Genomic DNA, 27,569 nt, shown 5'->3' on the forward strand with positions numbered 1-27,569 from the left:
AGGATGTCAAACCCAAAATGGTGTAACCCTATGCGGGTCCGTAACTCCTGTCCCCGCCTGTTTGACGCTACTGCAAAATAAGCCTCTATTTTGAAATGCATATTTAAAATAGTCTAATCTAATTTTTAGTAATAAAAGCGTTAGGAGAAAAATATCCTCAATTAAGACAGCTTGAATTTAGTTTGAGTCTACATCTCTTTTCTAATCATTTATAACAAATATTGGTGAATTATTTTTTTCAATTGGGTTTGTTTAAGCCTACTAGATCTAATTCAACCATGATAAAAGCTTTTTTTTTAAAAACTTAATTTAATTTATCAAGAACCAGGTTGTGGTATTTTAATTATTAAAATTTTTAATAAAATCACCTGCAAAGTGAATAGAACCTAGATCTAGCTTTTTTTTTTTGGCTTTCAATTTGAATGATCATCATTCTAAAATAAACTTACTCATACTACAAGTAAGCTATACAGATAGAAAGTACAAATAATGAAACAAAGAGTAGCATATTACTATAGTTTATTACCAAAATAATAACTCAAAGCAGAAACAGACTAAAACATGGTAGGTAAATAAAAAAACAATACTTGGTTGTAAAAAACAAAACCCTAGAGTTATTATATTAAATCTAACCAAAAGAAAAAGTTTTTCTAAAAACCGAAAGTTAATGAACACACAAAAAATGCTCTACTGGATGACACTGTATACTAATAGTGATTTAAACATTTTTTTTTTGTCCACTCATATTAAATATCTGTACTTTATATAAATTTACACATAGATAATATTTTACATGTATATTTGCCACACGTTAGCACCATTTAATGGTATGACCATTTGTCATACACCATACATCAGATTTCAGCTTAGTAAAGTACTTTACATCAACTTCTGTCGAAGACAGCTGCTTTCAAGCTCACTATGACAAATTAACTATTCTCAGCTGACACAAAAAATTAAGGCCATAAAATAACAATAACATGGTTAAAAGTAAATTGATCACAGTAACTTTTTACAGTTGAGATTATTTGTTAAAAAGAAAAGATTCAAACCACTGTTTCGTTGAAAAAAAAAAAATATAATTGCTTTACATTTCATTTTCAACATATGTTATGAAACAGAAACATGGCATACTTGTGACTTTTACATATAAATTGATCTACAGTAGAGATAGATGTATGTAGAGATATGAGTAAAGATATGTGTTTTTGTGTGTGTGTATAATAATATATATATATATATATATATATATATATATATATATATATATATATATATATATATATATATATATATATATATATATATATATATATATATATATATATATATATATTTATATGTATGTATGTATGTATATGTATATATATATGTCAATCGTCAAAAATTAGATCTTATATGATAAAATGTACGTTAAAACAACTAAAATTTCAGTGTTAGACTGCTGATATTAAAATTCTATGGTAAAACAAAAATGGTAAACATGGCAAGAATCAGTCGCATGATGTGGGGGAGAGGTGAGGTGGGTTTAAAGATGGGTGTTTTAAATTGATAGAAAAACAACATGTTCTTTACAAATTTTTTTAGTACAAATCAGTTGTAGATAATTAATAATTCCACTTGCGCCAGCATACGGTTGTTGGAAGAGAAATATGAGTTAGAGCAAAAAAAACAAAAAAAACGTTGCTTTAAATTTTCGCTATGTGAAATAATAGGCTATTTACAGCACACATTGTGGATTTGGGTTATTAAATATTTTTTTTTATGAATACACATATGTACATAGATGCGAAATTTTTAACATTTTATGGCAATCATTAGACTTACACTGATCCGTTGGAAACACAGTATTGCACGAAAGTACACGTTTATGCATACAATGTTGCTATTGCCTACTACATTCTTTCACATTCAACTCATTTCAGTTAATAATGGACTTTTTTTTAATTATGCAAACTTTAATTATTAGAAATTCCATTATTATTAAAACATACTCATAAGGTTTGAATATTTTTTTTTAAAATATAAATTCAATAACTTTTAATCATTAGCCTTTAAACAGAGTAAATTTTAAAAAAAAAATACACACATCTAGATGTAAATAACATCAATAGAATATATTTTATAAATTTGGTAACAAAAGTTAATCCTTGAATAGTTGAAATTACATAAATTTCTTAACGAAAGCTAATCCATGAATATTTGAAATTACAAACATTTCTAAATGAAAGTTAATCCATGAATGTTTTAAATTACATTCATTTCTACAACTTCAGCAGTAGGCTTTGCTGTTTAGCACAGAGGTCATTTGTTTTATAAGTCAAAAAATCCATCAATGTTGTCCATATAGCAAAAATTATTAAAATGTATAAATAAATACCATATGATACACTCTAGTTGATTTTTCTATCGACAGTCCAGGGGACATAACTCTACTTGTTTGGATATTGTTTTTCAAGACACCGAGTGGAACAAATAATAAATTAGCCAGTGGTTGATTCCTTTCAGGAGGTTAACCTTTGTGGGGGGTTAGCTGTTTTAAAACAGGTGTTTTAAAAGTCAGAGACAGGTGCTGTGTTGTTCTGGGGGGCACCTGGGGAGTAATGAAATTATTAATCAACAGTCCAAAAAATAAAACAAAAACTCAAAACAAAAAAGAACATTTAAAAAAAAGGTATCCTGTGTAAGGTAAATAAAATACAACTAAGAAGAAAAATATAATAAAAAGACAATGACATTATGAAACACATAGAAAAGAGTTAAATGTAGCATATGTAGTAGGGTACGTACATTTGTATGGGCTAAATATCTCAAGTGTAATTACCTAGTCAAGACTTACAAAACAAAATTCTCCTCAGGTTTGTAATTCTATTAGTGAAATTTCCTAAATAAGGCATTATTTCTCAAAGAAAGTGTATAGGCTACAAATGAATTAACCCTAATCCCAACGTTTTATTTAAACTTCTACCTTGATTTATTGAAGACCGATGCGGTTACTTAGATGACCTTGCAGAAAGTAAATATCAAATACCATGTGTTTTGCAGTAAATAATTTAAAGACCTAGAAAATGACCCTATATGAAACCAAACCTAAAATGATGGAAACGGTGTGGTTGGATGGTACACTACTTCATCTGCCCCAAGTGTCTTGGGCACGAACAGAAAAAAATAATCAAGAACCTCATGACCTTGACCTACATACCTGTGCTCGCCACCGGTACCTCTGGGGTATCATCCCCCACCGTCTTCTGCAGGTGCTTAAACACCTTTGAGGGGATGTTGCCTCCCTTGTAGCGCTTATCAACCATGTCCTCAGAGTTGAGGGACTCTGGCAGGCCGTCTTCCTCGTCTTCATCATGTCTGGGCCCTGACGACTTCACTGCTGCTGGCGAGAAAAATATTCATGAGATTTTGTTTTTCTCACTTCATTTATCTCTTCTTCTTCTTCTTTGTTCTTAATTATTAGTTCTTCATTTATGTAATTACACAGTGTAATTAACAAAGCAGAGAAGTTATTGAGTTTCGGTTATATTTTTAAGTTTTTTAACAAAAATATAAAGTTTCATAACAAAAAAAAAATTAATTTCAAAGTAAATTTTTTTTTGTTACGAAACGTTATAAAAGAGTGTGATTCTGCAAATATAAAGTAGGTGCAGAGATTCCGAAATTTCTAATACAATGAAGGTTATATTGTCATGCCTATACTGACTTAATACATTTAGGTTATAGCACCAAGCAAATTATTGTTCTTGAAATGTGCATGTCGGAATACAGATACAGGAATTAAATAAGTTTTTAATGTACAAATTATAATATTCTATTCAGAAAAATCAACTGGCTAATTGAATCATATTTGTAAAGAAAAAATTGCCCGGAATTTGATGAAATTTATTTTTTAAATGTGTAACACAATTTGTATACAATGATAGACTAAATATACTTCAAATAATTTCAGAACTCATCCATGTAATGATAAACATACTTATATTAATATACTTTTTAAACGCTAATAGTTGTGCAAATTGCTGCAGTTACAACATTTTTTTCCAAACCATGTTTGTTTTTAAAAAAAACAACTTCCACTTAGGCCTTGACCAAGGGAGCAAACTTTGAAAGAAAGATCACAGACTTACAACTGACATCAGGCTCATGCTCTGCCCATGTTTGTAGGACTCTAAATGAAGGGGAGGGAATGTTCTTGCCCTTGTATCGGATTGAGGTCTCATCGTAATTTCCTACGCCATTTTCTGTATCTCCTGTGCATTGGGTTGGTTTTTAGAACATGTCAGTGTTAAAGGGTTAATAAAACTAGACCAATCAAAAACACAAGAATAAATAAGATAAAATGCCACTTAAAAACAATTTAAACTTACATTAAAAACAAAACAACAAAAAGCTAATATGTGCAAGAAACAAATTCATTCCTATTCTCGTGACACACATTATAATATGCAAAGAGTATATATTTCCAACATGCAGACTAAATATATTTTTAAACTATGTAAGCTTGACTTGTATATTTAAAAAAAAATTAGCCTAATTATTAATCTAAGGTTACTATCATAACTGGTAATGCAATTTTTTAATTTTGACTATTTGTTTTAAGCAGCATGCATAACTCCTAATTTTTATTCATAGATTTTTATTTCATTTAAATACAAGCCTAAAATGTTCATTTAAAGTTATTATCCGAAATTGAAAAGATGCTTGACAAAGCTAAACATATATTTTTTGCCAAAATGAGTATATATACTTTTCAAACTTTGCTGTTGGAATTATTCATATTATAAAATTAATTTACTTATTGAAAAAAAATAATTATTTATTTACTTCTAACTTTATCCTTATATTTTAGCAAAATATGCTATAGTTTGTAGAGAAAAATCTGAATTATTCCGGTATTGAAATTTTTTTATTTATTTACTACTAACTTTATACCTATATTTTAGCAACATATGCTATAGTTTGTAGAGAAAAAACTGATACATTGAAATTGCAGTTTGAGAGTGTTAAGTGTGATTAGTGCATCATAGATGCCATGTTGTTAAACTCTATCAAAAGACGCACCAACATCTAAAGTGTCCTTGCCGTTCTGTGTGGGAGGTGAATTATCCTCTGAGGATATTTTCTTCAGTAAACCAAAAGCCTTGGATGGTATGTCTGCCTTGGTGTGGAGCCCTGTAAACCGCATTTCATCGTCATCTGCGTTGTGCCTTCTTTCTGGGTCTTTGGGTCTTTTCGTTTTTGGTACAACCTCTGACAGGATCAAATTTGATTGGTCAATCACATTTTCATACCACATAACTTAAACATCATTGTTCAGGGTAATATATTTCATTAAAAAAAATGTTAAACCAATTTTTTTTTGGTTCATCCTTTTGTAAAAAAAAAATAAATATTAGAATTCTCTTTTAAAATATACTCATGGCAAACATTTGAAAAGATATATAACCAGGTATATTAAATTTTATGAAACTTTTAAAGAAACAAAATAAACTAGCGTGGTTTTCAAAAACAGGAGAATAACTTTCAAATCCAGCCAATTCTAACCACTAGTATTAGTTAAGCTGACTAAAGAAAATAATACACCAGACTCTGTTAAAGTGTACTTCAGAAATTATCGCAAAATAATTACATTTTGACAACCACTTTCTGATCTGAAAGAAAATGTTCTTAGAACTAATTCTGAACTCAGTAAATTGATTTAATAATATATATTATCTTAAAAACAAAGAATTATATGACTAAAAATATGTTTTTTAAAACATTGAACCTTTTAGCATAAATATTATGGATGTTGACAATACCCAGTACGCATGACCTAAAAGGCCAAGTAGATGTACTTTAAGCTGCTTATAAATAATTTGTCCTCAACAACTGTCTCACATTTTTAACATGAATACCAAACATATCATATGTAGGTCAGCAATTTCTCTTTGCCAAATCGGATCATTAATTAACACAATAAGAGGCAATGTAAACATGACCTAATTAGAATAATAGGTCAGACTGATATGAATATCAGGACTTGATGATAAAGAAATATAAAGGGAATAAGATAACTTAATCAAACTTTTTAAAAGATTGTTAAAAATTCTGTAACAAAAATCTGGCATTTCTCCAGTATTTTTTTCCCCTTCCACACAGACATTAAAATTTCTCCATTTTATTTGGCAGTTAAACTCAACCCCAGTCAAGATCCCTGGCCAAGTTTTAAAATTTGCCAAAAATAAATTCAGAAAACTGACAAACAGGCACTAGGAATAATAACCTTGAACTCTAGACAACTTGAATTCCTGGCTATATAGGATATGCACATGTTGAAACTGCAGAAAAATACTGGTTTGATTGCTCTCCTTTTAATTTAAACTTTAGTCTTATAGTTATAGTAAAAAATCACATGAAAAAAATGTTGAAACACGACTTTTATATGTAAGTAAATATAAAACATGTCCAAATCACCAATTAGTGTAAAGAAAAAATATGAACTCAATAATAAATTATTGCTGATTAAATAACTTTTTAAGGTAATACATATTATCCAATGGAGTTCCTTTTTAAAGACTGACTGACCTTCCCTGCAAAAAACTTGTATTGTTTTTGTATTCTTGTTTACAAATAGACAAAAGGGTAGAGCACACAACTTTGTGAAAGATAATAACAATAAGCTCTGAATGGTAGCACCAGCTGACACAGACTATCATCAGTTGACTGAAGTATAGCCAGCATGACTTAAAGTATGACTGAAGTATAGCAAATCACAAATTTCAATATGTACCAACATGACTGAACATACGACTGAAGTATAGCAATACACAAATGTCAATATATACCAAAATGACTTAACATATGACTTAAGTATAGCCAAACACAAATGTCAATATGTACCAACATGACTTAACCTATGACTGAAGTATAGCCGAAAACAAATGTCAATATGTACCAGCATGACTTAAAGTATGACTGAAGTATAGCAAAACACAAATGTCAATATATACCAAAATGACTTAACATATGACTTAAGTATAGCCAAACACAAATGTCAATATGTACCAACATGACTTAACCTATGACTGAAGTATAGCCGAAAACAAATGTCAATATGTACCAGCATGACTTAAAGTATGACTGAAGTATAGCCAAACACAAATTTCAATATGTACCAACATGACTGAACATACGACTGAAGTATAGCCAAAAACAAATGTCAATAAGTACCGGGATGACTTAAAGTATGACTGAAGTATAGCCAAACACAAATGTCAATATGTACCAACATGACTAAGTGTGACTGACGTATAGTCCAATGGCCAATCACAAAGTTCATGAACTAACATAAACTCATGTATGACTGATGTACAGCCAATCACAAGTCAATTGGAACTAAAACCATTTCATGTGACTGAACTTCAACTAATCAAGATAGTCATATAATTTCCCCCTGTACTGAAACCTTAAAAAAAATAAACAGCTTGTTTACTCATTTAATAAATCAGCTAATTAGGCTGCATCCAACTATTTTAATTGGACTTCTAAATAAAGAATTTTAATTAACTTTCTATAAAATGCAAATACCAGTATCACATATCTAGATACTTGGCAAAAAAAAAAAAACAACGCAAGGCATTTCTAAAAATCAAAGCTTTCACAAAACTTCACCAAACAACATAGTAAAAAACTTTCAGTTGCTTTAAAGTTAAGTGTGTTCACACGCAAGACTTTCTACTATATTTCTATGCTGCTATTCACGCCATACTTCACCTTTACTGGCAGCAACTGCAGCCTGCTTGCCTGAAAGGATATCTTTTGTTTTCAACATCAAGTTCAACATTGACTAACTACGTAGTGGGATTTACATTGTAAGCTGCTCTTTTGTTTTTTGTTACAATAAAATGACATTATGGAGGTTTCACAATTATGCCATTACAAAAACAATCATCTCAACAAATTGTTTTAAATAATACTACTGCCTTATGGTTAAAGTGATTTGTATATGAGTTGCTTGTAAAAAAAATATGTAGGCTACACTATTGAACAGACCCCCTATTTAAACGATTCTAACAACTAAATGAAATTTGCTATATATTGCATATATTATATGTAGGCCTACTATATTTTTTTTTTCGCAATTGTGTAGGTTATAATTTTGCTTATTCTAGTAATGGAATTTATATTACTGTTTTCTTTTGTTTAAAAAAAAATTGTAATAAAAAGGAGTATAATATTAAGAAACAAATTATTTTTAAATGAAATTTTCAACATTGCCTAATTACTAAAATATAATTTTTAATATCTTGAATTAGGTCATATAACAAAAATCATTTAACATACAACTTCACCCAAACTATCATTTTCATAATCTCAAATTACTACATGAGATCTATGTAACTAGATGTGTGATTTCAAATCGCTTTAATTGAACATTAAATATCATTCTGAATAATTGTTTTCTAGGAAAGTGGTCACGATTAGCAATTATATATAGACCATTTTCCTAATAAATTTGTTCTATGTAAAACAAACCTTCAGGGTCGTCTTGTTCTGTCTCTGTCATCCACTGCAAGACTTTAAAAGACTTGGACTGTTTCTTAGGATCTGTTCCCATATTGACACGGATGGATGACTCGTCGACCTCAGATCTGGGGCCCTCGTCACGGTTCAGGAAGTAATCTCCCTGCACGTAACCTGCGGGTTTTCTGGGTACTCTGCTGGCGGAAAAAAGTTGTTTTTATTGAACAAGTAAAATAAAAATTTTAAAAATTAATGTAAAAAAATACAATACCACAGGAAATATTGTGGCATGAACACTCATGCCAAGCCAACATCGTTTTGGTTTCCAAAATTAAAAAAAAAACATTTATGGAACAAACAGCAATATTTTAATAATATACTTAATGATACATTTGTTTCTGTCATTTGTTAATTTCTGCCACCTCAATTTAATGTTGCCAATAAATTTAAATTTAATTTTACTCAAAGCTTTCAAAACTAAAAAAAAAAATTCAAATACTCAAATAAACAAAAAAATTAATGGATCAGATATAGGCCTACAGATATTAACAAAAAAATATGTTACTGACCACAGTAGTAACTAAGTATAATTCCCTTTTAAAACCTGAAGTAGAGTGACCTCGGCATATGAAAAGATAGTGTGGTCAGCAATGTTCCCTCTAAGCTGCACATTGCACATGCTTTTTTCCTTAGAGGGAATGTTGGTGGTCAGCAGTATGCCCAGCCGCCTTTACTTTCCCTTATGTGGATTCCCTGGTCCTAATTACTTGAACCCGGATTTGAACTCAGACTCTTGGGTTAGCAGTCTAGTGCTCTACTGCTAGGCCATGCTGTCCCACACTAACTAAGGTAGGGTAAAGGTAGAAGTAAACAAGTTACCTGCCGGGTGTATCGTCATCATTTCTACTTAAGAAATAATCAGACTGGACCTGTCCTGCTGGCTTTTTGGGTGGGCTGGAGATGGAAGTAGAATTGAGGTATTTATTTATTATTTATAGGGTATTTATATCTATAATTAGCACTTAATTATTTTTTTCTAATTACCAAAAACAATTAGTAAAAATTAAAATAGGTAGAGACTGTATTAATAAAACCTATACCAAAATTTTTTGAATAGGCCTACATACGGATATTGTCTGAGTAGACCTATACTATAAGCATAATAAAGCCATTTCACTGTAAACTCTGAAAATCATATGAATGAGTAGGCCTCTTTTCTAGCCTACGCCTTGCCTCATAGGTGTATTGACCTTTCCGGCGCCGGGGAACAAACTTTCAATTTGCACCCCCTCCTACATATATTTTTTTTTATATTTATAATGCAAAACTGCAGCTAAAATGAGATTTTAATTTGTTTTTCCAACCGATTTTGGCGCCCCCTAAGGTCGGCGCCCTGGGACATATGTACCCCCGCCACCCCTCGCCTTTGTCTAGCCTATAGCAGATATCAATCCCGTTTCTTGTTTGTCTAGCCTATATCATTATCAAGTCAATGTCTCACCTCTGTCTAGCATATATCATTATCAAGTCAATGTCTCACCTTTGTCTAGCCCAGGGGCGTAACGAGGGGGGCGGGGGGTGCGGACCGCACCGGGTGACACCATTTAGGGGGTTGACACCAAGGCAAAAAAGAGCAAAATATACAGAGAAAAACTTGAGGGGGGGGGTGCAAATCAAAAGTTTGAGGGGGGGTGGTGGTGCAAATCGAAAATTTGAAAGTTTGTCCCCGGGAAGGGTCGCTACGCCTCTGGGGGGTGACACCATTAAGTGCCGCACCGGGTGACACCCGACCTCGCTACGCCACTGATCTAGCCTATATCATTATCAAGTCAATGTCTCACCTTTGTCTAGCCAGTATCTACCCCATGTTTCGCCTATGTTTATCTCGTGTCTACAACGAAATCTGAGCAGTTTGTCACCATGTCGTTTTATTCAACTCACCCTGGTCTCACCACTTCCTGTCCGTCATCAGAATTATAATTTGGCTGTCCTTTTCTTGGCTTTGGCGCTGTTGGAGGTCCCATTTTCCTTTGGAAAGTTAAACAAAAAGTTTTTTTTTTTAAATAATTATAAACAAACTTGAATGCCCCTCCCTCAATTATACAGCAATATATTATTATCTCGTGTCTCCACTTTTGCATGGTGTTATAAGTATACATCTATAATAATATACTTTATTACAATCAATTATAAGATGATCCAGACGAAGACTTGTGTGTTTTATGAGTTTTTTAAAGGCATTTCTTTGTTTTGGGGAGTGGGCTAGGGGGGGGGGGGGAGGCAGAAGGAAACTCATTATAAAATACATAAAGCTTCGTTTGTAGGTCTATCATCTTATAATACATTCCGGATATTGGAGGTCATTCAAAAATCGAACATAATCGAAGTAGAAGATCTTATACTTATATATAAAATTTCGTTTACCTAAATAAAAACATATAAGTCAAGTTATGGTGTTCCCATGGAAACAGTGTAGCCTAAAGTACCACTTACGGATGTCGGAATTCGTTTAAAATTTGAAAGAAACATGCGCTTAAAATGTAATAATTAAATGTGAAATTTCACCCACATGACTTTTAAAGGTACTCAAGTTATTGGCTTTTGAGTATGTACGTTTGGCAGTGGCGTCACAAGACGGGCCAAAAGTGTGGTCCGCACCGGGTGACACCAAATTGAAAAAATCGCTCAATGTACTTTCAAAACAATGTTTTAATTCCGTTAAGATAATAAAAAGGTACCGGTAAATGTGAGTGTTGACACCAAATCGAAAATGTGAACATTGTTGGAGGAGTAGGGTGACACCCTCAGTTACTTCCAGACTTTTTTTCGTGGGGGGGGGGGGAGCACTTGAAATTTTCGGGGAGGGGCGGACTAAAAAAATTGGGGTGGGGGGCGGCGGACACTGTTAAAATCATATATTTTCTATATAAATTCCATTTCGTGAGGGGGGGGGGGGGTAGACTTTTTTCGGGTGGGGGGTGGGTGGCAGAGCCCCCAAGAAACTCTGGTTCCTTCACGGGGTGACACCCTCAGTTACTGCACGGGGTGACGCCCTCAGTGAGACTCGACTTCATGACGCCATTGACATTTGGTAATGGCTATACTTGTACAAAAACCCTTGGAATAGTTCTAACCCCCCCCCCCCCCCAGAATGTCACTGCTTGCGGTCGGTACTCACTTCTTGAGCTCCGAGAGATCAATGCCGTACGAGAAAGGTTTGGGCCCTCCGCCTTTAGCAGACTGCAGCATCGTGTTCAAGAGTTGGTCTGGGATCTTCTGCTCCTCTGGTTCATCCTGGCTCGACTGCAAAACAAACGGGATATTGAAATGTTAATCCTAACCATAGGTATAGCGTTAGGCTGTTAAAGTTAATCCTAGCCATAGGTATAGCGTTAGGCTATTGAAGTTAATCCTTACCATAGGCATAGCGTAAGGTTATTGAAATGTTAATCCTAACCATTGAAGTTAATCCTAACTATAGGTATAGCGTTAGGCTGTTAAAGTTAATCCTAACCACATGTATAATATTATGTTATTAAAGTTAATCCTAACCATTGATGTTAATCCTAACCATAGGAAACGCTGTAAGTTATTAAAGTTAATCTTAACCAACAAAACGTTAGGTTATTGAAGATAATCATAAAATTTTGAAAAGTTAGGTTATTGAAACCTATTGGAAACGTTAAGTTATTGAAATATCAATCTAACCATTGGAAATGTTAGGTTATATTTAAGTTAATCTTAACCATTAGAAACGTTAGGGGGTCATCCATAAATGACGTCACGCTTTTTTTGACGATTTTTACCTCCCCCCCTCCCCTCCGTCACACGTCGTCACAAAAAGCCAGACCCCCCCCCTAAAATGACGTCACACCCCAACCTACAACCCCACTCAAAATTGCAGTTGATTTTTTTTTAAACATCGATATTTTTCCAAAATCTTGTCTAAACTATTACAATTTATTAAAACAGCTATCTAAAACGCGAAATAACGTCTAAAATTCGTTTTCTAACATTGCTTTTTTATAATGCAAAAATGTGACGTCGCAACATCTGAACCCCCCCCCCCCTCCCCCTCATCACACATCGCCACAAAATTACGGACCCCCCCCCCTCCCCCCTACGAGTGTGACGTCATTTATGGATGACCCCTAGGTTATTGAAGATAATCCTAAAATTTGGAAAAGTTAGGTTATATTTAAGTTAATCCTAACTATTAGAAACGTTGGGTTATTCAGCCAGGCTAACTAGCGACACGAGTCATAAATTACATAGGGCTGGCTAGTGACTAGTTATTGAGAAAAGTTCTACACCCATAGAAAAAAAGACATTCAGTTACTACGGATTGTTGAGATAACACGTTTTTGCATTAACAATGGTGGATTAGGATTAAGCCCGATTGAATCAACGAACTCAGCTGTAGATTAGTACCTGGCATGTGCGGCTACTTCTTTGAAGGGTAATTTAAATAGTAAAGTCAAGGACTCTTTTCGAACCAGTCGGTCCATGGAGCAAGTGGAGTAGAGTTCACCTGTTGCATATGAAGGGACAGTGTGGCCAACACTATTCCCAGCCGCCTTTACTTTTCCTAACGTGAGTCAGGTATCCATCAGAGCTGAATGGACGTATTACTAAATAGAACACGTATTCGAACTCGAGACTTTCGGATTAGCAGTCTAACAATAATCTAAAGTGAGATTCTTAACCCTTATTTTCTTCAATAAATATTAATAGCCGAAAAAGTAATTAATCTTTGAGCAAAGTTAATGAATAAGCGTAGTTGCGTTAGTAAATAAATAAATTAGTCATTTTCTCATCACATTTGTCAAGCTGAGATACATATGTATCAATGATCAAACGTCTAGGCATATGTTAAAAATATATCTTAGTAAAACAAATCTCATAATTTAACACAGAATGAATTAGCGCTTGCAAATTATTCAAAGAAAAGTATTGATATATGATACACATAAAAGAAAGCTACACTGGCCATTATATATGTATATACAAAATGTATGTAGGCCTATACACATGCGTGCCACACACGATTATTAACACCCATAGAAGAAATGTAAGAAAATTTTATTAACAACGTTAAAAAGCTACGAAAATAATTCACATTTTTATAATTGCACGTGCTAATTAGCTCACACTGTAGTATACGATTGGTTTCAACATATATAATTACATAAATCTCAGCCAAACTTTAAAAAATCCGCTTTCCTAACACAGTAGTCCAATATGTACTTGCCCCGACGAAGAATGAAATCAAAACGACTGTAATGCGCTCACTTTCCCCGAAGAGCACTTAAATAATTATACCACACGCCCATTTCAGGGCGGTGTCAGTTTTAGGTGAAGTTAGTAATTTAGTATTAATACTACAAATGTAGGAAGGAAAAATAATATGAATGGGCGTAGTTTTTATTTTAAATTGAAGTAGAAAGTGAATTTTATACGCGTAGGCCCGCTTTGCTAAAAAACTAGGTAGGCCTAATAGATTTAAGTACTAATTGTGAATTAAAAAGTTTTAATATTTTAGTGTTTTTATTTTTGAAATCGATTATTAAGGAATCAATAATCTTCAGACATATGTTGTTAAACTTTCGCAACAGATTTAACGGTGGTAAAAAAATTTTAAAAGTAAATTATCGCATTGATATTATATTAGTATTCTATCATTAATTAATGCTTAATTAGTTAAAAAGTTTAATCTCCTTTTTTTGTGAAATGCAAAAACATTCATTTAAAAAATAAAAAAAAAACTGGTCAAGTCTGAAGTCATACATAAATGACGTCACATTAAAAAAAACCCATTTTAACCCCTCCCTTCTTTCGTCATACTCAAGGCTCCCATTACTTTAAGCCACGCATTCAGAGTTTCTTCCAGGCATCTCTTCAAATATTCAATGAGTTGGGTCATTGTATGATAATATAATGTCAACTTCTATTATAATGTAAAAAAAATACAAAAAGATAAACTTTCAAAATGTTAAATAACTGCTAAAAATTGTTTGATATATTACAGTTACAAACATCATGTTACACATTCTGACCCCCTCCCTCCCCTTAAAAAAATAATATAAAAAAAATATTTTGACTCCCCCCCCCCTTCCCAGTTTGAGTTTGACGTCACTGATAGAAGACCCTCTGGGATTTCGATATTCCTACAAAATTTAGTTCATTTAATATTGTTAGTAGTTTAAATTTTCACTGTATTGCTGTTATTTTACCATCGCCTAGTACCATTCGTGCCATTTAACGATCAATTTTAACGTAGCTTTACCATATTTGTGGCTAATAGAATGGTTAAACTGTAACGAAGCATTACGCATGAAGTCTAAACTGAGCACTAATCTTATGGTGTGGTATTCTAATAGAATATGAAGTCTATATTTATCACTGATCATGTGATGTATTCTATGAAGTCTAAACATAGCACTAATCTTATGTTGTCTAAAACTTAGGACTAATCATGTGTTGTAATACTCTAAATCAGGGGTGTCCAAAGTACGACCCGCGGGCCGTATGCGGCCCGCGAGGTCCTCTTATCAGGCCCGTGGAGATATTTTTGTCCACGGAAAAAAAACGTTTGTTGGCGATGGCTGAGGAACTTTGACCAGAAAAATTAAAGACATGCCAAGAAGAAACTGGCCCCGAACTGAAATTTGATAGTTAATGCGGCCCTCGGACTGAAAAGTTTGGAGACCCCTGCTCTAAATCAACAACAGGTCATATTTTTTATTTAATGACAACAAACACCAGAGAAATCGATACGAGTAAATATTTGGAGTTCGTCCAAGTACAGGTGGATGAGTGCATACCAACCCCCTCCCCCCCCCCCCAACGTAAGTTTGATGTGGGAAGGTGAAATATTGTTTCATAAATTTATAACAAAACAAACAACTAACAACATCAATGTCAGGCAAATATCTTGCAGCTGCGCATGCGCAAATATATAAGCACCACGCTGAGGGCTGCATGCAATGTGAGGTTTACGTGCACACGACTATAAGACAGAGACATGTACACCGGCACAATGCTTAATGTTTGTTGTTTTTTTTTTGTTTTTTTGTTTATGTCTTGAGACGTGTTGAAAATAAATAGGGATCTCGAAATGGTGTTTGGGGTAATGAGACTAGAACTAAAAGAAGTGTTTTTTTTTTTTTTGGGGGGGGGGGGGGGGGGAGTGGACAATGATTACGTTTTAAAAAATGCGGTTTTTATTGTTTATGTAAAACAATTTTTTAAAATTATCGTCAAACTTTTTGTAGGACGAAAATTGTAACATTGGTTAAAAATGTTATATTACTTCAACGATGCTATAGATATAAAAACAACACAGTCGATTGCGAGGGCGATAAACATTTTTTTAAGAAGATCCCCCACCACCTCCCAACCTTACCCACCTTCACAATTACTCTAACAAAGATTAATGTTTTTCATAGTTAATTACTTTTGCCCATAACAATATCCAACGTACTACCCCCCCCCCCCCCCCCCCCCCCCCCGCCTTTCACTAAACCTACAGATGTGACATTTATCAACAAACTCTATACGAGAAAGCAAGAAGCTACAATAATCTAACAAGCGATATTTAATACAAGTTATCTATCAAAATTGCTGAATCATTAAATTTTCATACATTATCATTTAAAACGTCGGAATTTATTTAATAACACTGCTAATTTTAAAATAGATGGGTTTGTTTTTCTTCTAGACAGAGCATTCAACAAAGAGAGCAGGCAAAGGAAGAGGGCGAAGAAAAAGAAACGAGTAACTAGATAGACAAAGGCGGCATGCTCACCTGATAATTCTGACGTCTATAAGGGGTGGGGTTCCAATCGTTGAGGGGTGGGGCGGGAGGAGGTGGAGGTGCTGATGGGGGAGGTGGTGGAGGCGGTGGGGGTGGGGCAGAAGACACCTGGGGTTGATACGACCGGGGGGACTCTAGGCCCATGTTCTCCAATCCGGAACTTACGCCTCGGACATCAGGGTACCCGTAGCTCCCTGATTCTGACCTGGGGCTCATGGGCCCCCCGGGGGGCGCGTAGGAGGATGTCGCGGAGTAGCCTTCGTTGGAGCGGGAGTCCTGCCGGGCGTAGGTGGCTGGTTGCAGGACGGGGGCGCCCGCCGAAATCCGAGACGCCGTAGTTGTCGGGCGGGTTGTAGGAGGTGTAGTTTGTGGCGGGGGGTGGGGATTTGTAAGGGCGGGGGCTGAAGTTGGTGGACGGAGAGTAGGCGCCGCCATCTTGGACGTTTTGGTCGAAGCTGACGCGCCGGATGGCCGGGTGTGAGGGGGCGGTGTTGGTGGGGTAGGCAGACACCGGGGACATGGGGCTTTGGTAGGGCTTGGCGGTGGAGGCTTGGGCGGGGGCGTAAGGCTTGGGGGCGGAGTAAGGCTGCGGGGCGCTGTTGTAGATGTTGTAGGAGTTGTTGTTGTTGGTGTTGTAGGAGGGTTTGGTGTGGGGGAGGGTGGAGTACGTGTTGATGCCGGAGCCGTGGACGTTGGATTGATCGTAGTTGTTTCCGTATCCGGGGGTGGATCCGTTGTTGTAGGCGTTGGTTTCCGGGGTGTACGCCGAAGGCTTGTTAGCGAAACCGACAGTGGTGATATTCTGGGGTCGGGTGGCGTTCACAGGCTCAGGGTACGAAGGCGGGCTGAAAGGCCGCGGGGCGGTGTACGACTGCGGCACTGTGGTGGGGCTGAACTGCTGAGCGGTGTTGCTGTAGCTTGGTTTGTTGTACGACGCCGGCTCTTGATTGTACGACTGCTCCACAGGAGAAAACTGTTGACTGTTGTAAGGGTAACTGGGTCCACCGCTGTACACCGTTGATACTGGCTTGGGTTGACTAGGTTGAAAAGACACACCCGTGTTGAATTTGATCTCCGTTGATGTGTTGATGGGCGTGAAAGAGCTTTGGTTATTGTTGTAGCGTGGCTCGTACGCTGGGGGTCCCCCGAACCCACCGTCGTTGTTGCTGTAACCGCCGCCGCCGCCTCTGGGTAAAGACTTTGAGCTGTAGGATACATTTTGTGGGGCGGGTTCTACGTAGCCTCGGATGTTAACCGGACCCCCGGGGGAGTCGTGGACGGGCTCCTGTTGCTTGTAAGGGATTGTGTAATCAGGGAAACTTGGACCATCTTCCTCGTAGCTGTGGCTGAAACTTCTTTGCGGTTGCGGCGGCGGGGGTGGGTTGTTCACGCGCTGAATTTCAATCCTCGTGCCGAGCTGTTGCGGGGCGTAGTTCCGGGGGGTGGTGGCGTACCCCGGGACGGTGCTGTTGGAGCTGTAATTGCTGTTCGGGCTGTAGTTGCTGTTGTTGAGAGGGATTCCGGTGCCGAAACTTTTCAGGGGCGAGCCGTAGCCGGCGTTGTCGTTCAGCTGGGCCGTGACGCGGCTGCCGTAGGTCGGGGATAGAGGCCCGGGTGGGGAGGAGGAGTTTTCAACCCTGGGGGAGAGAAATGTGGCAGGTTAAATGTAGCTCTTAACTGTGGTTTCATGTATACACATGCATATATGTTAGTGTATATTGATACGTATATTTAAATCTAGTTTTAAACTTTCAATGTATTCAGTTTATTCAATAACGGTAACAATAGTAGGCACGGAGGCCTTTTTTCATATTTGCCGTTAAAAAATAAAGTAAAAAACAACATAATAACAGCATTGATTTTGTATATGCATATATATTATATGTGTACCTGTGTGTGTGTGTACACGTAGATGTATGTTTGTGTGTAGGACGGTCGAATGGTAGAGCTGCTAGTCCGAAGGTCTCGAGTCCCTGAGCCCACCCAGCTCTAATGGGTACCTGACTCACGTTAGGGAAACTAAGGCAGCTGAGTAAAGTGCTCACCACACTATCCTCCTGTATGCGGAGGTCAATGAAACATATGAACTCTACTTCATCTACTTCCATGTGCCTTAGGTACGATCGGGAAAATATGATGATGATAGGCCATGAGTGCCATCAAATATCTAAAGGCAACAATGCGCATGTGGGACTCACTTCTTAATGGTCAGCTGCAAGATGTTGCCCGCTTGCTTGACCAGCTCCATGGCGTCGTTGTGCTCCAGGTTGGTGGCCATGACATTGCCTACCTTCAGAATGAGGTCACCAGGCCCTAGCCCTGCCGCGGCCACACTTCCGGGGGTCACCTGCAGACGACAGAAAAAACAGGTGTTGTTGACAGCGGTCATTTGAGTTTATATGTGTAGGTGGTTTAATAAAGTGTGTAGATGGTTAATGAAATGTGTATATGGCATATATATGGTAACTAATGTGTAGGTAATGTGTAGGTACAAAATGTGTAGGTAATTTAACAAAATGTGTATGTGATTTAACAAAATGTGTAGATGGTTAATGAAATGTGTAGATGGCGTAACATGATATATAGATGGTAATATTAAAAATGTGCAGATGATGTAACAAAATAAGTTGATTGTGTGACAGAATATGTAGGCCTATAATCATATAACAACATGTGTAAATGGTATAACGTGTAGATGGTATCGAAATTTTTGAAAAAAAAATGTTTTTTTTTAAAAAAGGTATTAAAAAACTCATAGACGGCGACAAGTAATATATTTTACTAATCAAGGAAGTTCCTCGTAGAGAAATACAACTTAACCAAGTCTATGAAAAGCAAAACAAACTTTATAGATTTTTTTAAACATTTTATTTTACAAGCGTGTTTGTGAAGCCTCGGGTCGTACGATTCCATGTCACTCTCACGTTCCTATTGTAGACACCCCCCTACCCTCACACCACCACCCAACAACCTCTCTACTTCATACGCCCTTTAATCAGACGACCAACAATGGAGACATACTGTCTCGAGATAAACAAGGGGATTTGAACTTAAGAAATGTATAACCGAAAGTCCTACTACTCGACCACAATTCCACAATTATAGGGACTCACTTTTTTACATTTTAAAATTCAAATGGTTTGTCCCATTAATTCAAAACACATTCCGATACAATGCTAAAATACATAGCGTCAGTAGCTTAAAAAATTAATTAAAAATAATGTATACATGCTCCAATGTTTTACTTTACCTTCAATCTTAAAGGCATGTCAACACCATATCCACGAGAAAATTATTTTTTTAAAGACATTGTAAAATAAATCACGCAGCTTAACTAGCTATGCTATCAGGTCAGGATGACCTGACAGGTTAAGGAATGCAGGTTGGAGATAAAAAAAATTATCCCCCATGTCCCGCCCCCCTTACACCCCCCCCCCCCCCCCCCGCCGGGTCTCTTGAGTTTTAAACTAACGCCCCGTGGCTAACCAACATGTCAATTAAAATGTATAGAGATGTGTCCGTGTAACGAATTAGGACGACTAGCAAGAACACACGGTCTAGTTTTACTTAACTGTTGTAAGGCTGTATATCAGACTGTGAAAGCTACGGTACATTAGGCTTATCCGTACCACGGCGAATCTAAAGAAACTGAATCGTTGTTTTACCTTTACATCCAATATACTAAACCAAAACTCAAACCTAATGCGAGCAGTGTTTCTTCCAGACTTTTTCTCGGGGGGGGGGGGGGGGGTTGAGACTTTCTTCGGTAGGGGGGGGGGGGGCAGCGTTCTTTGTTTACAATATGCTTAACATTTATCAATAATTATGACCCCCAACTTTTCCTATAGGGGATAAAAAGCTAGTGTGCAAAGTGTATTTTTTTTTATTAGCGCGGTGTTCGAATAGTCTAATACAAGGATATACGTATTTTAGAAAATGACAGCGCGGCAGTTCAAAACTACTGCGCGGCCGCGCAACCGCGCAGCTTAGAGGGAACATTGATGGCCACCCCACTTCCATCCATAATCCTGACACTAACCTTAAGTTAAAAAGCGATACTGAAAGAAAAAAAAAACTTTAATACAGTAGCGTAGCGAGGGGGGCGGGGGGGGGGGGACGGACATATGTCCCCGGGCGCCGACCTTAGGGGGCGCCAAAATGGGTTGGAAAAATATATTGAAAGGTTGAGGGGGGTGCAAATCGAAAGTTTGAGGGGGGGGGGTGCAAATCGAAATCTCGAGGGGGGGGGGTGGTGCAAATCGAAAAGTTTGTCCCCGGGGCGCCGGGAAGGGTCGCTACGCCTCTGCTTTAATATAACACTAAATCTATCTAACAACCGTAGCAACAAAAAAATAATAAAGAAAAAAAAATTAAAAAATTTAATTACACTAGATCTAAAAAAAAAACAAAAAAAAACAAACAAACTAATTATTTTAGTATTATTATTTACAAACATGAATGTCTGTTTTGAGTTGACGTCATACAATCATTAAATGCAACTTTAATGAGCTGGACCCTGACATTGTTTGATACACTAGAGTTTAAGTGTTTAAATGATAGTCTTGCAACTGCTAATTAGGAAGTATTTTAATGAGGGAGGGGCCGATCAGTCAGTCGTGAGGTGATTGATTAAGGACATGGTTCATTGGTTTAATTACATGTTGATTGACTTATAATTGGAGCTGTCAGTCATTAAGGAATGATTGATATAAAAATAATTTGAGGCCTTGGCTGGATAGTGAGCACGTACTGGCAATAATATGAGGAAGATGTAATAACGTTAATTACACGTAAAAAAAGTAAACAATTATAGGCCTTTAGAGAAAAAAAATAAAATAGGTTTTTACTTTTCAATAGATGCAAAGATTATATTCGCGAACTTAGCTAATATCCAGAAATTAATTTGCTTTTCGGTTTCAATTTCGTAAGAATTTAGTAATAATTTTTTTTAAAAGATTTTTTGCCTCTAATTTAATTAAGTTCCATGGTCAGCTGATCACCCACGATACGATTTAAAAAAAAAATTCATTTGTAATACAACTAAAGCGGATTAATTTATGACATAGACAATTTGACTTAACACCCAAAAAACGCCAACGTCATTCAAACAGTTCCCACTGTTAAGTTCCACAACTCTAAACTGGGGAAAGTACTTAGCTAAGATTTTTTACATAATGTGTGCCTATAAATTTATGCGAGGTAAAATGAGTTTTATATAAATCCTCTCACACTCTTCTTGCAAAATTTAGTGAACAGATTTTTTAATTTTATCAAATAAATGAATGATCATATTACAACGTAAACATCAAATAATTAATTTGATAAAAAAAAATAATTTGATTCTATTATTTTACCAATGTGATATGCAACTTCAAGAAGAAGAAGATAAGGTACTGACAACTACAAAACATACCTGCCGCCCGACATCTTAAAAGGCAGTTACGCCTATGAGCTGACCACACAACCCCCACCCCCTTTAAATGCCATGGTCACAGAAAGAGTTAAACAACTCCCCCCCGAGTTAAACAACTCCCCCCCCCCCCCCCCCCTCATATTTGACGGCTATTAGAAACGTGTTCGGCTATGTGTGTTCTCACGTGTGGCCACTAGTCGGTCATATGGCCCTAACAAGACCGCGTTGATACAGTGGCGTATTTAGAATGTGTAGGGGCACAAAAAAAAGGGGGGGGGGTGAGAAAAATATGGTACATTAAATGATACAGTTAGGATGGTTAATCCAGGACAAGAAGCGATTAAAAGAGTACGTTTACTTAAGGGCGCCATAGGGGAGAGTTCCATGAGACGACGTGGAGAGCTTTCGCCAATGAACATGAAAGTCTAGAGTTCGGATCTAGAGCTTGAGTCCGTAAGACGTCCCTGCGTCCACCCAGCTCTGATGGGTACCTGAAGTACGTTGTTTCTTACAGAATTTTTTTTTCTTTGGGGAAGTGCACTTGAAATTTTCGGGGGGGGGGGGGGGGAAGGGCACTGGTAAAAGTATATATTTACTATATATATTCTATTTCGTTCGGACGGGGAGGGGGGTGCGGTGGTTTACCCCCCCCCCCCAATCCCTCCAAAAATATCTTATTATAACGAATTCACCCGCGTCCATAGATGATACTAACGGTTAAAACAAACAAACAAATGCAGGTGCGATAATGATAATTAGCCCCCCCCCCCCTCCGATGAGATGCCTGGAAGAAACTCTGGTTAGGGACAGTAAATGCGGCTGGGCATAGTGCTAACGAAACTATCCCTACCTTTTGCCGAGGTAAGAGAAACAGGTGAACTCTACTGCAGTTACCGCACGGACCGCCAGGTTCGAAAGGGTTAATTTACTTTTTTTAAAAACTACTACTACTACTGCGCTGCATTTACTGAGCTCTTAAACTTCACATTTCGAGGATTATTTTAGGTACAGGACATTATTTTAACATTGCCTTTTTAATCCTATCACTAAACCAGAAGTGCATTGAAACATTAACAGATATTTTATAATTAGGATGCTATCACGCTAGAAAGGGCAAGGGTACGCCTTGATGCACAAGTCAAAGTTTCAGTCACTTCCTAAAAGATCAGATTAGATTAAGTAATCTAATCTTCATTCACCGGAATGGTTAGATATTTAGCCTAGAGGTATTGTTTCCAAAGTGTGCTAGCATCGCTTAGTCACCGCTAGTTCTTGACCAATGGCATGGGTTCTCGATTTGAGGGTCGCGACCCCTATGGGGATCATGATGGGATTTTCTGTTGGGTAGGCAACTCATACAGTAAATTAACAAATATTCATGATAATGCTTAGGGTAGGCTCCAGAAAAAACCAACTTCTTAATTAAAACCTTTTATTCCATGCATCAGGGACTCTTTTGAAAATATGATTGCCATGGCAACGGCGGCCATCTTGAAAAAACATCCTTTTCTGGAGTTCTAAAATTTCATAAACTAATATATATTACGGCTATATAACCATTGATCCTTCTTGTACTAACACCAATAGAGTCAAAAGGTAGTTTTTTTCCAAGATGGCCACCGTTTCCATGGCAACCATATTTTCAGAAGAGTCCCTGGTACATGCAAATATTTTCCCTTAAGTACCCTCACTTATACATACACAAATAAATGAAAAAGGCTTATTAATTAAAAAGTTTTTTCCCCGTTTTTTTTCTGGAGCCTACCCCTTAAAAATTTTAATGATGTTAAATGTGCCTTTTTCAATTGTATAGGGGTCGCTGTTTACTTGAGTTAAATAAATTTTTAAAAAATTGGCAACCTGTGACATACGGAAGTTCACTAAAACATCAGTTATAAAACAAGATGTTCAAAAGATACGAAATTATTCCAGATCGACATACTTACAATCATACTCATGTAGCGTACTCCATTTTTCTCCATGATTAGAAAAATATACGGTAAACACTTTCATAATCAACACAATTAAAACACTGTTCATATCTTCATTCTACACGTCTAAGACTACTAACTTGGATTCAAGATGTCAATTTAAAATTCCAAAGAACAAACAAGAAACGGAACTGGTTAAATTGGCTAAACAATGAGTAACTAAATAATAATTGAACCTAAGAAATTTTTTTCTTCCTACGAAGGAGGCCTTCAATTTTTTTTAAAAAATCTGACAACTAAATCCTAAAACGTCCAAAGAAAAAAAAAACACCTCAAGAAATAGAACTCGTGGTAAAAAAACAAACAACAACTAATTAAGTTAAAATTAAACATTAACTGATTCCAAGAAAAAAAAATAGGAACAGCTATTCAACGGAGGAAAACTTAAAAAAAAAAAAATTTCAACCAACTAACTCCTGAACTTGGAGAGTAAAAAGGTTAAAACGGAGTTACTAAAAGAATGTAAAGTTTAAAAGTATGCAGGAGAGTATGTCTTCAGGAGGGGGAGGGGGGAGTGGGAGTAGGGGGGGGAATGCTCCTTTTGTTCGCAAAGATGAGTTTCGTTGTTCTTACCCCCCCCCCCCCCCCCCCCCCCAACATTGTGGTCGCAAAGTGCCACGTCATCGCATACGCCGCAGCATCCTAAGCCCACAAGCAGAACGGCACACAGGTAAGATATTTGCTTAAGGTGATGGGGGACGCGAAGCTGGCGACGTTTGACAAAGTAACAATCACGGACAGGTAAATAGCCGGGGACAAACAGTCAGGTCAGGGGGAAAATGGGTGGCCAAAGTTCAATTCTTTTGCTCGGTGGCCGTGTGGGGATGGGCCAACAGAGTTTTAAAAAATGGGTGGCCAAAGTTCAAATATTTTGCTTGGTGTCCGTGGTGGGATGGGCCAAGTGGACAAAAAAAAAATGGGTGGCCAGAGTTCAAATCTTTGCTTGGTGGCGGTGGTGGGATGGGCCAACTGGGTTTAGAAAATGGGTGGCCAAAGTTCAAATCTTTGTTCGGTAGCCGCAATGAGAAAGGCTGTTTTAAGTATTAACATAGGTAACCATACACTATTAAACATTATTTTTATTATATATATATATATATATATATATATATATATATATATATATATATATATATATATATATATATTTATTTATATATGTAATTTTACGTAAGTCTTACACTGACATATGACATACATTAACATTAACATAAGTCATACACATAAGTCATAAATAACAATATGTCATACATTAGCATAAGTCATACACTAACATACGTTTTATACAAAGTTATGCCGTGACATAAATCATACAGTCATAAGTTAAACAGTACCATAAGTCATACACTGGCACAAGTCATGCACTGAAATAAGTCATACACTGACTTAAGTCATGCTCAACAACACTTACACGAAAAAACTGACATACAAACAACGAATAAACACGATTCAAAACAAAGAATGGACGTCCACACTGCTTCACCTATGTGATCACATTTCTGTTTCACACATAACAAAACAAATCTCATATTGTGGAAAATAACAAAAGGGCAGAGTTTCTTCCAGTCATCTCTTCGGGGGGGGGGGGCGAAGTCCCCCCCGAAAAATTTTTACCGCCCCCCCCCCCCCGAACGAAATGAAATTTATATAATTTATATAGAAAATATATACTTTTAACAGTGTCCGCCCCCCCGAAGAAAGTCTACCGCCCCCCCCCCCCGAAAATTTCAAGTGTCCCCCCGGAGAAAAAAGTCTGGAAGAAACACTGCAAAAGGGTGAACACATATAATTTAAAGAAGACTATAAAGATCCTAATATTTTTAAAGTTAAAATGAAAATATTATGATAATCAATAATGATTTTTAAAAATCCAATAAAATTATAGGCCTGATAAAAAACAATATTAATCAGAGCTAAAACAACGATTATTTAATACCAACCTACCTCGTCAATACAGAAAAAAAGCCTATAAATCAACAGCTTTCGTTCAGTTTTATCTTTCCATAGATAGCTGAATGGTTTAAAAATATCCACACTGATTTCTTTTCACCCATACGGCCTAACTTAAGAGAAAAAAAAAACTTGCCCTAACGAAAATAGCGTTTGTCTGCAAAGTTTATCTGATGAATGAGTCAGACTACACAAATTATAGCTCCCGCCTTCTTAGTTTATTCCCTACGCCAGTGTCGAGATTATCTTTATGCTGCAAAGGCGATTAAATTACTTCTAAGTATAGGCATAGGCAAGAAAATAACTCATTTGAATATGCCACTGTTTGAAGCCATTCAATTTGTTTGAGACGCATGGCCGTATTCGCTCGTTGGACAGCCCGCGTGTTCTATTTTTAGCGCCCGCGGGGGAAAGGCCTTCCGATGACGTAGTCGGGGTGACACATACAGCTGACGCGCGCGCGCGGACGAGCTTATTAATGGTGACATGCGTATCAGCATGATCTACATCTATGGCGATGTCGGCGGTAATTAGGTCGCGTATTGAACTCTAGTCCATGTTAATTCAAAAAAAAAAGTTAGGTTTGGTATTTAGTATGAGGGATAAAGTGGAAAGGATGGTGATGCACCCATCACCATCCTTTCATCTTTTCCCCTAATAAGGATAGGGTAGATGAATATCAGAAAGATGGAAGAAAAAGGATAAGAGGCAGACGGGAGGAAGATGTAGGATAAAGAATGGTAGGATGCGTGTAAGACGGGTAGATGTGTGTAAGATGGGGGTAAGACGCAGTGTTTCTTTCAAACTTTTTCTACGGGGGGGGGGGCTTGATATTTTCGGGAGGGGGGGGGGGAGGAGCGGATAACATTTTCCGGGGGGGGGGGGGGGGCACTGGTAAAAGTATACTTTTTCTACATAAATTATTTTTCGTTTTGGGGGGGGGGAGGGTGTGGGGGGGGCGGGCTAGACTTTCTTTGTTCCCCCCCCCCCTCCCAAAGAGCTGCCTGAAAGAAACAGGGAAGGATAGGGGGTAATATATTAGGATGTGAGGATAAAAAGAAAAGTGTAGGATAGAAAGAGGATAAAAGAAAGTGGTATAGGAGAAAGCTAAGGTGAGTCTAAAAAGTTGTAGGGTAGAAGGAGGATGGGGAGGGGGGGGGGGCATGGGGCGAGGCTGACAAGGGGGATGAATGGTAAAGCTGAATCATTTCCGGGTCCTATCTACACCCTCTGGCCAACTCTGTGTGTGGGGATGGGGGATGGATGTGGTGGTGGTGGGGGAGGGGTTGTGGTGGGGAAGCCTAATGCTACAATGGTAAGAATAATTATACGTATTCACACACTTGAATAACATTAATAACAAAGAAAAAAAAATCTTTTTTTTTCCATTCAATGCTCAAAGCTCTTGAGGTGTCAGTAGTATACGGTAATTCCTGTGGTTTTACAGGTAAAGGTAATTATACCAAGTTCTTTAACTCTGCACTGACGCATTAGAGGCATCGAGTGCATATTCCTTAAACAAAAAAAAAACATTTTATTATAATATAAATATTTTACTATTCCGGTTCACGAACATGATACAACCATTAATATTTTATTTCCAAAAAATATATTATTATAACTAATTCGCCGGCGTCCATACCTGATATTAACGGTTAAAATAAACAAACAAATGCAGGTGCGAAAACGATAATTAGCCTACAAAGGAAAATGTAATCTCTTTTAGTCCGGAGTTGGATTTGTTATGTTTAAAATACTAGTTTTATAAAAGAAAAATTGTAATTGTACTGGATTGAACCTAGATCTATAGACTGAGGTAAGTTTGACAAATATTCAAGGTCATCGACCTCAAGGGGTCAAAGGAGTACATTCCGATGTGTAGTCGGAC

The 27,569-nt window shown here is 36.8% G+C and overlaps 1 protein-coding gene across 5 annotated transcripts; it reads right to left on the reverse strand.

Annotated features, from left to right (window-relative positions):
* Positions 1-2,079: 2,079 nt before the first annotated feature.
* LOC131939275 (YLP motif-containing protein 1) lies at positions 2,080-16,870 on the reverse strand. 5 transcript variants are annotated; one of them, XM_059297481.1, is made up of 10 exons: positions 16,319-16,870; positions 11,690-11,814; positions 10,453-10,539; positions 9,391-9,465; positions 8,524-8,705; positions 7,762-7,791; positions 5,068-5,256; positions 4,134-4,256; positions 3,203-3,385; positions 2,080-2,593 (listed from the first exon to the last, which is right to left on the reverse strand). In XM_059297481.1, exons 1-10 carry the CDS (start codon positions 16,760-16,762, stop codon positions 2,553-2,555), a joined length of 1,479 nt encoding a protein of 492 aa, XP_059153464.1. In that variant the 5' UTR covers positions 16,763-16,870; the 3' UTR covers positions 2,080-2,552. The 5 variants fall into 5 exon arrangements, with proteins under 5 accessions (XP_059153464.1, XP_059153462.1, XP_059153461.1 ...); XM_059297479.1 differs by having other exon boundaries at positions 3,203-3,382; positions 8,524-8,708; XM_059297478.1 differs by having other exon boundaries at positions 8,524-8,708.
* Positions 16,871-27,569: the final 10,699 nt, after the last annotated feature.

The sequence above is a fragment of the Physella acuta genome, unplaced genomic scaffold, assembly GCF_028476545.2.
Source record: "Physella acuta isolate Inbredline_101_S28 unplaced genomic scaffold, ASM2847654v3 ptg000272l, whole genome shotgun sequence".
Classification (NCBI taxonomy): domain Eukaryota; kingdom Metazoa; phylum Mollusca; class Gastropoda; family Physidae; genus Physella; species Physella acuta.

Bases quoted from the DNA above. Each gene is read 5' to 3' on its own strand.
- LOC131939275 (XM_059297478.1), bottom strand. From the start codon at position 16,762: ATGGCGGCGCCTACTCTCCGTCCACCAACTTCAGCCCCCGCCCTTACA. The intron at 11,815-16,318 runs GTGAGCATGCCG...TTTGTTTTGCAG, and splicing joins ATAGACGTCAGAATTATCAG to TCGAGCCAGGATGAACCAGA. The intron at 10,540-11,689 runs GTGAGTACCGAC...AACTTTCCAAAG, and splicing joins GATCTCTCGGAGCTCAAGAA to GAAAATGGGACCTCCAACAG.